Below are 13,734 nucleotides of genomic sequence, written 5' to 3'. Positions count from 1 at the left end.
GCTGTGACTTTGCACACAATCAGATTAAAACATGTCACGTGTATTTGCCTGATAGAATTCAGCCTATTGTATGTACATATTAATTTAGTAGCTTAATTTGTAATTACAGGTTCCGGGTCTTGTACAAGCATATGCTTTTTACCTGGATCCCTCGTATCATGCTTTGTCATTCTTTATATAGTTTCCTGTTTATTATGTTGTTTGTGCTATGATATGAAAATAAACCATAACCATAACCATGTGTACTTCGCACCGTATGCGTGCGAACCAGTACGCGCATGCATTTTGTCTTATCAACTGGGCTCTGAAAAAGTGGTCAAAAAGCTCCATGTATAGTTTGTGCACGGAGTCCGTAAGGTACCCCCTGCGATCTATCCTAACAGATTTTGGTTTTGTAAAAATAGTTTCAATTGACCAGACTCTGTGGAGTCATTCTGAATGACTGGGACAGGCAGTCGTCTTTCAACAAAGTTGTACCTAACTGTTTCAAACGTCAAACTCTTTCAGTTTTGCATTACTCTGTAATGCCCTGCCAGAAATACGTTTGAAATGGCAAAATCTTGTGTGAATTGACGGGCAAGTGTTATTACTTTGATGGAGCAAACACTGTTTTGTTTTAAACTGTGGATTCTTCATTATTACTCCTCAAAATGGTGTTCAAATTGTCAATTATGGAGCTTTTAATGACATTTTCTGGTGCGAGTTGTAATTGTTCTATTGATCTTTGTTCATTTTTTGTTCAGTCTTATGTCACTAATGGTATATTTTAGGACAGTGAGAGTCAGTAAATGTGGATATTTTATGGAATTTGATAACAAGTTGAAGTTTGAAATTTCCCTTGTTCATGACAACCATGTTTTCTGTCTTGCTCTTGATAGTTCCGTTGCCCCTGACCTTGCTGAGACCATCATGACAATGGTAGCCAACTGTTCCAATCTCCTCAAGTCCCGGCCGCCGCCGGGCGTCATCAAATCTCAGGTTGGAATCTCGTCATTGTCTCCTGGCATAGGACCACAGGTGAGAAAAGAAAACCGATCTATTAGTCCCCGACACTGCAATACTGGCAAGGACATGTGTGCCTCCCTAATGCCATATTAAGCCACCCTAAGTGGGACCTTGCGACGACACTAAACAGTCAGCGATGGTCTGTTTTTGCTTTAAAAAATCAGCTGTCGTTCTGTGTGCAGTTATGACGTTGTGCGTGCATCTGGATCATCTGATTGTAATGCGAATTGTTGTTGCGTCGTCGTTGACGTTACCATGGTTGTGATTATCTTGTGTTGAGATGGCTGTTGTTCCACAATAATCAAACAATTTCTTAGCTGTGTGATCTGAGCATGACCTTTGTGCTTGATGCAGACGGTTTTGTCTTGGTGTGAGCAAATCACAGGTCGACCTGATCACTGTACACACACACACTGATCTGTTACACGGTACCCTGTGGAGACATGGGTAAAATAGGGAACAAAAGATTAAATGCAGAGCAATTTCTGTAGGTGAATACGTCTCCACAAGGTTATCACGAAATAGATATATGGATTTTACTCAAAAACTAAGAATTTCCAAGGTGTGTTGATGTGTCGCAAATTGAAGAATTTTATGTAAGGGATATTAAGTCCAAATTTCCGCCCAGGAAATTAATTCTGGTTAAAATAGGAGCATTTTGAAACTACACTTTCAAACTCCTTTCAAACTACACATACAACTTCCAGTATGTATGTACACACATAGTGTAAGCTATTGTGCAAACCTATGACGGATTATTGAAGGGTGTGGAACGCATTGCTTGCCCAGATTATCCATCACTATGAGAACTGCTTTTTGATGAAAAAGAATTTTCAACGTCATGATCTTTTCTTAGGAAGGAGGATAAAATTCCTTTGAACTTGGCTTACCTTGTTTTTTGTTGTGGTTATTTCTAGATGGAAGCCATGGGTGGCATGTCTGGTCTTGGCAGCACCACCCCAACCACTCCAGGCATCCACAACTTCCCAAACAACCCTCTCAGCTCCGCCTTCGGCAACATCCAATCAGCAGCCGCCGCGGCGGCCTCTCAGAAACCATTCCCTCCCCTGGGCGGGGGTTCCATGGGTGGTAGCTCCCTGGGTGGGGGATCTCTCGGGGGAAGCGGCCTGGGCACTGGGAGTCTGGGATCCAGCAGTCTTGGGGGAGGCTTAGGATCAGGGGGCCTGGGCTCTTCCGGCTTCGGCGGGGGTCTGGGTGCCAATGGGCTGGGCGGGGGTTCAGGCAGCAGCCTTGGGGGTGGGCTAGGGGGTGGGTTTGGGAGTAACTCCTCCGGAGGGTTCGGTAGCGGGTCCGGATTGGGTGGCGGGTTTGGTGGAAGCTCAGCTGGCGGGTTTGGATCTGGTTCGGGTTCAGGGTTAGGCGGAGGGTTCGGGAGCTCCTTGGGGAGTGGTCTCGGGGGCGGGCTGGGTGGGGGATTAGGCTCCAGTGGGCTAGGAGGAGGCTTAGGTGGGGGTCTAGGGAGTGGTTTTGGGAGTGGCCTGAGCAGTGGCCTAAGCAGTGGCCTAAGCAGTGGTCTAAGCAGTGGTCTAGGAGGCACACTTGGAGGTGGGTTAGGGGGTGGACTGGGAGGCGGTCTCGGTGGTGGACTAGGTGGTGGACTAGGTGGAGGACTAGGTGGAGGTCTTGGAAGTTTGAGTGGAGGCAGCAACATACAATCAAACCCACATGGTAAGATTAAATTGTTTTTAAAAATGTTCAGTTTTTGATGTGACATACCTTTCAAACATGTATTGGTTGATTCAAAGTATTGCTAGGTCAGGGTACCAACAAACACTCTTTGTGAAGTTATGAATTTCAAGCTTTTGGAACCAGTTTTATATTTCATCGAAATGGAGCTTAAATCTTCATTCTTGTCACATTTGCTGCATCTGTACGATTAACATTCTTCATTTGTGTAAATAATACAGACTCCTTTACATAGAATCTGAAAAAGCTGCCAACACTTGTCAGAGGTCTGATGTGTTTCTCTTCCCCCCCCCCCAATTCTTTATTTGGGACAGAACTACGAGGGAACAGCGCTCTGCCATCAGTAGGCGGGGACCCTTTCAGTAGGCAAGCCGGTAGCACTGCTCCTGGTGCAGGGTTTGGGAACCAGACCCAACCGGCTATCAACCAGCCAGCTAAATCCAACGCAGGGGCCATCAAACCAGGTGAGAATCAGACGGGCACTCTGCTTACACCAGAGTACAGTCAAGGTGCTTGTGATGGAGCACAAGTAATCACAATTCCATCGCAAATCAATCACAAGTCAATCACAAGTCATTCAGTCTCGAGTCAACTCCCAAGCCATTCTCATGCACCGTGATCAAGAACTTCCTTTGGTACTTTTCATCCTATGTTGTTTTATGACTTGACTTGTGGATTGATGTTTTGACTTAGTTGTGACTGGACGTGTGATGTACTTGTGATCCATCACCAGCGCCTTGACTACAACACCGGCTTATGCAATTCATTATATCTCTGATGGAAAGTGCAAGTATGACACAGATAACGAAAGACTCATATAACGACTCATACGATGGAATTTTGGTGTGGGGTGATGTAAATCAAATTAGGAGTTGCCCTTCACGGACATATAAACACTGTATACTCGGTGTGTTACCTCCCAAGTGAAAGTTGGAAAAAATCACTCGGGTGGGACTTGAACCCACAACCTCCTGCTTTCTAGTGCAGACGTCTTACCACTCGACCACCGGTTGGCTGGTTCGAATGTGATGTACATCGCAGCGGGTACCGCATTAACTATTCATAAGATAGAATTTTGCATCTGGGTGAGGTAAATCAAATTAGGATTTGCCCTTCACCGACGTATAAAAACTGTATACTCAGTGTGTTACCTCCCGAGTGAAAGTTGGAAAAATCACTCGGGTGGGACTCAAACCCACGACCTCCTGCTTTCTAGCGGAGACGTCTTACCACTCGACCACCGAGCTAATGGGATCGGTTGGCTGGTTCGAATCTGATGTACATAGCAGCGGGTACCGCAATAACTATTCATGAGATGGAATTTTGTGTCCGGGTGATGTAAATCATATTATACGTCGGTGAAGGGCAAATCCTAATTTGATTAATGTTCGGTTCACCGCGGCTCTGGAGTGCCAGCTTGAATCAGGTGTAACTCTCACATCTTTTCTCTCCCCTTCAATCTACCCAGGTGATATCTCCAATATCTGGCCCGAGCTGAGCCAGACCTACCCGCCTGAGATTGACGAGGAGGCCAATGGCTACTTCCAGCAGATCTACAACCAGCCGCCCAGTCCCGTCATGTCGGTGGACGACGTGCTGCAGATGCTGAAACGATTCAAGGACTCGCAAGTCAAGAAAGAGAGGGTGGGTTACATTGTCAGTCTGACGGAGACAAGACTTTCGTCCACCGTCTGCTTTGGAATCAGGCTTGAGCAAATCATCACAAGTCAATCGGAAGTCAATCTTAAGTCATCACAAGTCAATTACAAGTCAATCACAAGTCATCGCATGTTGATCACGAGTCGATCACTTGTCAATCACATATCGGTCACAATGACTTCTGATTTGTACTTGTGCTTGTCTGTGATGGACTTGTGCTTGTCTTGTGATTGGCCTTGTGATTGACACATTACAAGTGTGGAATCGGAATAGGCCAATTGATTAAGCCTCGCCCATGGTGTTCTGACCAATTACAGCTGTGGTTTATGTCCGATATGAGGGCACAAAAGTCCAAAATGCGAGCACACACGTGTGTCACATTCAGCTGGAACATGCAGCACGGCATTGTAGAAGAGTAAGTGTCAATTGCCCACGTGCGCAGTGAGTGGGGCTTACTGGAGAGGATTGGTATGTTGGGAATCGACTCTCAGTTGCAGCAAATTCTATTTCCACATAGTTGTTTCCAGGCAGTGTCCAACATTTCAACTTAAGTAGAATTTATCAGGGATGTAGTCGAATCCATCCCAAGTCCACTCACAAGTCTGGTCACAAGTTATAGTGGACGAACAATAACAATCGAATGTCTTTGTCAAAGTTCATTTGAATAGCTTGTGAGTTGAATTGGGACTGGAGGACTTGTGATGGACTTGCAGGGACTTGTGATAGACTCAACTACATCCATGGAACTTGTTTAGGGTTTTGGTAATGATTTTTAACCGCAAAAGACCTTTGAGGGTCAAATTTGAACAAAATCATGACTCCAGGATGGAATCTGAATTGTTTCCTGAGTGTCGCAGCTTTTTTATTGCACAAGACTATTTTGAATTGACAACCGTTGTTCTCTGTGTATCTTGCAGGAGGTGTTCATGTGCATGCTGCGTAACCTGTTTGAGGAATACAAGTTCTTCCCCCAGTACCCTGAGAGGGAACTGCTCATCACGGCATGTCTGTTTGGAGGAATCATCGAGCAAGGATTGGTCACGTGAGTCATGATGCTTAAATTACTTGGCTACGGCTGGCGGTAACACCAGAGATGAAACTTTTCCGATTTTAATCGGAAATCCGACTTTTTGAATTTTCCAAGGAAATTTCCGATTGTTTTACAGTGTGTCCCACAAAATTTGATTTTGTAACGATTTTCTCACAAAATGTCATTTTATTTCAATCATAATTTCGTAGAAAAGTCGATGAAAAGTTGATAGAAATGGCACGTTAAAATCATCGCAAACGTAGTTTTAATCTTTATCACCAGTCGTTATTGGAGTGTTTCAACGGTAGAAACACAGGGCATAACACTGATCGGAGCCTTCTCCAGCTGGACAAAAGGTTAAACATAGACAGGTGACATGGAAAAATCACTGTGTCGCACATGCGTGTGAATATGCAATGGTACCAGCGTACGTACCGCACCGTGCCGTCCGCTAGCACATGGCCGGTCGGGAACGGTAGCCTTGTGAGCGATCCAGTGCAGTGGATAAAGTCATTATGTTGTGCAATTTTCGGAGGTTTCAGATTTATTTGTACAAAATGCAATGCTCTAAAAATCATGAATGCAAGTGGAGTAGTGGAGTTGTGTGTGGTTGAATCATGGACATGATTGAAGCACCATGAACGGTGCCCTTTTGGACTTTTCCCTCCACTTTCTCAAGTAAGAAGTGAACTTCTTTATTGATGACTCCATTACTCTAACCGTAATTCAGGCATTTTATGTAATGAAAACATAAACCATTTTTTTTTTCATCGTAAAATTTTGTTTGAATCGAAAATAAAGCAGGAGTTGGTGTCCGGAAATTGGGCATAAAGTGTATTGTACATGCATGTACATGTGTGTAACTGCAGCGCAGCCCAGATTTCGGACACGTATTTTGTTCGGCCTATTTTCCAATTTTTTTTCCATATGCCAGTTTCATCTCTGTAACACACATGTCTATGAGAAGTGGCCTCAGCCGCTTCCATTGATGCATGTTTAATTGCAATCCATGGCCAAGTTAGTCAGACCCGGGCCGTAGTATCCCCCCAATATAAAACCAAAGGTGAAGTTAAGTTTGGAGAAGCTTAACCCATTAGTCCCTGTACCATCCAAAACCGCCCTGCTTGTTACTCCCTGGAGTAGCAGGCAGCCGCCGAAGCACTCATTGGTGTTATCGATTCATCAGAGAATAAATACAATGTAATACTAAGGCTGATGTGTTAATGAAAGTGTGAGCTCTGTGCCCAATTTCATGGCTCTGCTAACCACGGAATTCCGTGCTTATGATCACCATTTTACACTAACAGCGGTAGCATCAAAATTCTGTGCTCACCCTGTAAGCACAGAATCCTTAGTTACAAGATGAACACATGCGCAGAAGCGAAAATTCCTCGCTAATCCGTGAAATACATTTACCGTAAGCATGGAATGTTTGATACAGTAAGCAGAGATTTTTCGCTGACGGTAAGCAGAACCATGAAAATGATTCACTGGGCCAACCTGACTCCCCATATGATAAAATGCACCCCAACGAAATGTTCCCTCTTGTTTTCTGAAACCCTACAGTTACATGGCCCTAGGCATCGCCCTTCGTTACGTCCTCGAGGCCCTGCGTAAACCCCACGGCAGTAAGATGTACTACTTTGGGATCGCGGCGCTGGATAAATTCAAGACTCGGCTCAAGGACTATCCGCAGTACTGCCAGCACCTGTCCGCCATACCTCACTTCAGTGAGTTCCCACAGCATCTGACAGAGGTGAGTATTAATCCATTGCTATGATGTCAGGGGGGGGGGGGAGTGTGGCCAAGTGGTTAGGGTTTATGACTCGTGATCAGAGGTTCATGGATTCAAATACAGCTGCTGGTCATATGTTGTGTCCTTGGGCAAGCTACTTTATCCCCACTTTCCTCTCTCCACCAGGAGTATAAATGGTACCGGCATTAGCTGGGGGGTAACCTGCATCCCATCCAGGGAGAGTAGAAATATTCTCAGTCGTTTCATGCCACTGAAACCAGAGATAAACGCCGGCCTGATGAGCCACATTGGCTCGTGACAGACTTTACTATGACCTCACACTAATGTTAAAAGTGTGGATTCGTATCTATGAATCCTTTTTATTGGACATAAAATGTAGATTTGGAACTACAAATCTTTAGTCAAGTATGGATTCGGAATTGAACACAATATTTAACTAACACTAGAGCACTAATTTCTTGTTCTCTTGCATAGAATACTTTCCTACTTGTCTAGGGAACGGACAATTTGAATCGTGTGTGTGATAGTATAACATATTTAAATGGAATTGAAGAGAAATCCATGGGGCTTTCAGTAGGTGCCAGAAGTAGAGTGGAAATGCAAGTGGACCCAAGTTTCACAATAACCGCCGAGATCAAACACAAATTAGAAAGACTGCTTGGCCAAGAATACACTAGAACAATCAGCTGTCGTATGCACTTAGAATGGACTGAAATGTCACAATTAATTCAGACAACTATGGTAAATGGTCAGAAAATGTCTGATGTCCAACCGTGAAAAAAAAATTGGAAATGCAAGGCAGGTTCCCAAAAGCAGACACGTAACCAGGGTTTTGTTTGCCCATTGCAGTGGCGCACGGCAGTGTCATTTTGATTCGGGGTAGATGAGAAAAGGGCACTCAACATCTGTGCTGAAAGGTAGACAGGGTTTTTCACCGGACACACAGCCTCTGTAAAATCATTTACTTTGCACCCTCCCCCAAGTTATGCTACTGCTTTACACTACCAATTTCGAAAGAAGTATTTCCTAACATTGTATTGCTAACATATTCTTTGAATTCTATCATTTAAAAATGCCAAACTTTTTTGCCATATAGTATGTCCAGTTTGGTGTGATGTCCAGAGACCCGCCTCAGCGCGTCCCGACACCCTCCAGTACTGCCGTCACCACGGCATCAACATCCACCACGGTGGTCACCACGACGCTGTCCACCTCTAGCGCAGTCAGCACGGTCGCTACAACCACCACCACAGCGGTCACCAAGCCTGCCACCAAGACGGGAACCACGGCTGTGAGTAGGGCGGGACAGGGATTGACAAAAGTCAATTTTCTTGTTGTTATCAAAGTTGTGTTCCCCATGCTCTTCAACAAATTCGATTTATTTTTCTACTAAGAACCAACCAAAACACCTTTTTTTTTTCATTTTTGGACATCTGCAACCCTCTGAAAAAAGGTTTTGTTTTGCAAACACAAACATGTCTGTTTTGTGAGCAGACTGGCTCATACATTACATTATTGATACAGATTGTGGGGTGTTAACCAACCTACTCGGCGAGAACAGAATTATTGTCTGGCAGCCAATAATTCAAAATTGAAAAGTAATAATTCAGTAACTAAAAAGGGCTGAGTCTGCAGCATTGAACTTGTGCTCTGCGGGTAATTCTGCTCTTTGTGGGTTGGAGTTTAGCCTGGGGTTATGGTGCGTGTGCCCTTGGGCAAGGCACTTTGTCACTCATTGCTTCTCCCCAACCAGGAGTAAATGGGTACATGTGAGGGCAGAGATGGTTATTTTTATTTGCCTTAGCTGCTTTGCACTGAAATGCTCGGACAAAAGTAACAAAGCTTAATCATTAGTGAGCTGTCACATGTACTTGCACAGCTCTCACAGTACAATAGTCATTGGGACAATCATAGTCAAAGGTTGGTCATTGATGTTGTTGGACCATAATTTCACCATGTGACATCTTTCACTGCTGACTCTTTATTCTGAAAAGTTCCATTTCTTTTGCCTGTTGCAGCCATCCATCGCCAACACGACCAACATTGACACCCTCTTAGTGGCCACGCCCAAAGATGAAGTCATCAATGAACCACCAGAGAGCGTCCAAGACAAAGTGGCTTTCATCTTCAACAATCTTTCCCAGTCAAACCAACCACAAAAGGTAGGGGTGCTTTCTTTACCATTATTTGTTTCTGGTAATGAAACCAAGGATTCCTCAAGAATGCAATGCACCGTAGTTTTTAAACCTGAAGAAACCTGTCAAGACACTGAAGAAAAGTTGAGTTATAGAGGTGAGAAGAAAACACCAGATAATTATGCCAGGGGGTGGGAGTTGTTGGTTCAAGTTCTTCTGATTTTTTTCTTACAAGCCCTTGGACAACACTGAGTATACAATGTTCATGAAATTACATCTGTTAATTAAGGGCAAAATTTACAATGTACGTCTCCCCAACTCATAATTTCCATCACACATATAGTAATTTAATAAGAGTGTCCGTTATTTCCGTGGTTCTTACAAATTTTGGGCTCTGAAGTAGGATCGGTCATTCGGCTAAAAAGAACAGCTGAAAGAAAAAAATGGAGTTGTACGCAATAGATGCTAACTTAAATGCATATCGCCTCTTGTTTTCCTTATTGCAATGAGATTATCATGAGTTGATGTCACTGAACAAAATGATAAAGCAATCTTTGGCAAGATGTAGTTGACTTGCATTTAAAACTGCACCATTTTTAACGTTTTGGCTTAGTAGCAGCCATGACACAACAGTAAAGGTAAACTATAGCCCCATGATATGATGAAAGGCAACACCCTCGCATCTTCTGGATTGCATTGGTTGCTATATGCTGTGCGTCGCGTAAAAACAGATGTTATTTTCCATAGCTTTTCAAATAACATGGAGCATTCTTGCCTAACTGTGGTATTCGTTATTTTTTTCATTTATGGTTGGTTTGTTTTTATTAGCGGGGGGATTCCAGATAGAGTCATTAGTAATAAAAAAGGTGTTTTTTTCTTCCAAATGCCTAACCCTCCTATGGAAACATACATTCACAAGAAAAGGATATCTGCAGGATAGGTTTGCAACTCAGTGACTACCAGGACAACAAACAATTGTCCGTCACCTTGATATATACATTAACCCTCCTATGCAAATATACATTCTGTGCAAAGTTGTCCCTTTAGTCAAAACCAATCAAGTGACTGTATTCAACAGTTAAGGGCTCCTATCCTGCATAAAGCAGGATTGACTGACTGCGACTGTTTATGTAACTTGATACAACTTTGCTTTGACTGTATGTGGTTGATAGCCAGCTGTGCCTACCACTTACCTGCTTTTGTCTGTTGACTGAATTTGCCTAGTCACAGTGTTTGCTAGAAATATAATCTGACTTGGTGACTAGCCTGTGTAAAAGGCATGGCAGGGAGAGGATTGATTTGTTTTGTTTGTTATTGTCTGTGACTGTTCAGACAGCAGGAGGGAAGACTAATGATGTAGTACCGAAAGTACCAAGACTGGTGGATTTTTTGCGTTTTATAAATTGTTGTTATCTTTACTACTATGTTAATAGTGTGAGGAGTTGAAAGATTTGATAACAGAGGAGTACCTGAACTGGCTGTCCCAGTACATGGTCATGAAACGAGCCAGCATCGAGATGAACTTTCACCCTCTCTACTCCAACTTCGTGGACCAGCTCAAGAAAGCTCCTCTGAACGACCTCTTAGTCAAGGAAACGCTGAGGAATATTGAGGTGAGTCTGGTGCCCCATGTTGTGGGTTAGGATTTGTGTGACAACAAAATTACTGGAGTCGGGTACCTGCTTCATGGTGGCCATTTCTGAAAGCTTGGTATTGTCCGAAACTCTGGCTTCCTGCTTCAAATTCATGGATCTTTTTTCAAATCTGAAATTTTTCTCCCCCCCCCCCAGGTCTTGCTAGGCTCGGACAAAAGTGACGCCAACTTCTCTGATCGTACTCTCTTGAAGAACTTGGGCCACTGGCTGGGAATGCTGACTCTCGCCAAGAACAAGCCCATACTACAAATCGTAAGAAGCCTTGCACTTGTACTTGTACTTGTACTTTTCAGAAACTTTGTTCCTGTATATGGCAGAATCGCACATCTCACAAAATGAGTGTTAATTAAAGACTTTTTTTTCACGTATTAGTTTTAGATATGCAGAAGAAGGATCATGTTATGTGGTTCAGGTCGTTATTTTTGACATCTGAACCCTAACCCTCAATCCTCATGGCGGTTTTGGATGATTTTGGAGGATTGAGGATAAATGGTGTTTGAGAAACATCAGGATTTTGGAGGATTGAGGATGAATGGTGTTTTAGCTCATGAGGATTTTGGAGGATTGAGGATGAATGGTTTTTGAAGAAGAGGATGATTTTGGAGGATTGAGGATGAATGCATTTTGAGAGGCAGGACTGTCTGACGATTTTGAAGGATTGAGGTGCTGTGTATCCTTCATTTGAACATAAGTGCAAAATTTTGGAGGATTGAGGATGGTTCCTAGCAAAATGGACCTAGGGGGTTAGGGTCCTTTACTTTCAGTGTCCTAGTTCAGTCCACCACTAGGACTAACAAGTCCTTGGCCATCCTCACAAGTTCATCACAAGTCCATCACAAGTCCATCACAAGCTACTTAAAGAATCCATCAAGTGAATTTTGCAGGAAGTATAATTGTAGCAAATATCCATTTCTCTGCCATGAATAAAACTATGAGACATCGCTTTTTGGTAAAAAGTTTTGCAAAGTGCACAACAATTAACATGTTTCATGCTTTTCCTGACAACTAATGGCGCTGTTGCTATGATGTCACTTGTAGGAACGCATTCTTCAGATTATTGTTTTTCTCTTCAAATTGTTAACCTAAAATTCTGCTTTTTGAAAACATAGTGAACTGATAAAATGTTTGAAGAAATCATTAAATTTGGAATTTGTTTTTGAATGAGTTGTGAACATGATGAAAATATCCCTAATGATTAAACTAACAGTTGTTAGTGGTCGTGATCATCTTCAAGGTTTAGTTTCTGATTCACAACGGACATCGCTTTTGGTAGAAAAAAATTGCGAAGTGCACAACAATTAACATGTTTCATGCTGTTCCTGATAACTGATGGCGCTGTTGCTGTGATGTCACTTTTGGGAACACATCTTCCGATTATTGTTTTTCTCTTCAAATTTTAAACCTAAACTCTGCTTTTTGAAAACATTTGTCCATAAAGTATTTCTCATTGTCTTACTATCATCTACTGAAACAACAATGAACCACGGAAAGCAGAAAAATCACCACACCAAACCCCTCAAAATTCTAGTGACTTTTATAGCTGAAGCAGATGTGAAACTGACGTTTTAGATTTGAATGACATCACAGTTTTGTCCATGAATACGGACATCTTTATTAGCACTAAAACCAAAAAGGCATTAAAACACCCTTAAAACGGCAAAATGAAGATCACAAATAAAGTGAAAATGGTTTACAAAGGTACATGGCAAGGATTGCATTCAAAAAATTCCATTGAATGGGCCCTTTATAAAAATGAACTGTGGCATAGTTGTTCATTCCCTGTTACTTGTAACCAGATTTGTGACTGGACTTGTTATTTATTTCTGGTAATGAAACCAAGGATTCCTCAAAAGCGCTCTAGACACTGTAGCTCACAAGCATGAAGAAACCCGTAGAGAGAAGACAATGAGAAGAAATTACAGTTTTAGAAGTGGGAGGAAAATCTCAGAAGAGTATTCTGGGGAAACTCACGGAATCAGGCAGGGACTGAAAACCCAATCCACATGTTGGCCAAGGCGGGATTTGAACCCGTGTCACAGCAGTAGAAGGCGAGGGAAGTACCGCTACGCCAACCTGACTTGACTTGAATGACTCGACTACAACACTGACTGTCTTTCTTGGTTTCCCCTAACCAGGAGCTCGACATGAAATCCCTGATCCTAGAGGCCTACCTCGTGGGCCAGCAGGAGCTTCTGTACGTGGTCCCCTTCGTGGCCAAAGTCATGGAGTCCTGCAACAAGAGCCGTGTCTTCAAGCCCCCTAACCCCTGGACCATGGCCATCATGGGGGTGCTGGTGGAGCTACACCAGGAACCTAACCTCAAGCTCAATCTCAAGTTTGAGGTGGAGGTGCTGTGCAGGAACATGGGCTTGGACCTTGTGGTGAGTTGATTCTTCTTTTGGACTAATCATAATGGGATCGCTGCACTTGATTGGTTGTTCTGAACGTGTATCACCACATGGTGATATATGGCACACATAATAGGAGGGCGCTATTTTGAGTTGGTAAGTTTGGATGAATGCAAAAGATAATGCCTATTTATATATTCCAATTCTATCTCGAAAAAGGCTAATGAAGCTTATTCCACCGTCCCTCATAAAAAGGTTAGTGACACTGCTGAGCCAGACTAATGCTGAGCATGGAAAAGGCTTGATTGGCAAAACATATGTAACAAGCCAAATTTGATGTAATGAAAACAATTTTGGCGTAGCAAGTGGTATATTTTAACAATCTTTTTGGCCTAGCTGCTCAGTGAACTTGTGCACAACACCCCCTCCCCCCCCCCCT

General features: G+C 43.1%; 1 protein-coding gene across 2 annotated transcripts in view; it reads left to right on the top strand.

The window, feature by feature from the left end:
* The window catches only part of LOC119745496 (CCR4-NOT transcription complex subunit 1-like), a 52,999-nt gene that overhangs the window by 18,506 nt on the left and 20,759 nt on the right, over positions 1-13,734 (top strand). For both annotated transcript variants that reach the window (XM_038221873.1, XM_038221880.1), the window contains 11 exons: positions 879-1,017; positions 1,923-2,694; positions 3,027-3,176; positions 4,181-4,356; positions 5,289-5,413; positions 6,968-7,157; positions 8,254-8,448; positions 9,176-9,319; positions 10,726-10,905; positions 11,083-11,199; positions 13,083-13,328. In XM_038221873.1, the coding sequence (XP_038077801.1) occupies positions 879-1,017; positions 1,923-2,694; positions 3,027-3,176; positions 4,181-4,356; positions 5,289-5,413; positions 6,968-7,157; positions 8,254-8,448; positions 9,176-9,319; positions 10,726-10,905; positions 11,083-11,199; positions 13,083-13,328 (2,434 nt within the window). The remainder of the gene's footprint in view (positions 1-878; positions 1,018-1,922; positions 2,695-3,026; positions 3,177-4,180; positions 4,357-5,288; positions 5,414-6,967; positions 7,158-8,253; positions 8,449-9,175; positions 9,320-10,725; positions 10,906-11,082; positions 11,200-13,082; positions 13,329-13,734) is intronic.

This window comes from Patiria miniata, unplaced genomic scaffold (genome assembly GCF_015706575.1).
Source record: "Patiria miniata isolate m_02_andy unplaced genomic scaffold, ASM1570657v1 HiC_scaffold_12, whole genome shotgun sequence".
NCBI lineage: Eukaryota > Metazoa > Echinodermata > Asteroidea > Valvatida > Asterinidae > Patiria > Patiria miniata.
The sequence above is the reverse complement of the archived record's forward strand: the minus strand, read 5'-3'. Positions and strand labels throughout refer to the sequence as shown.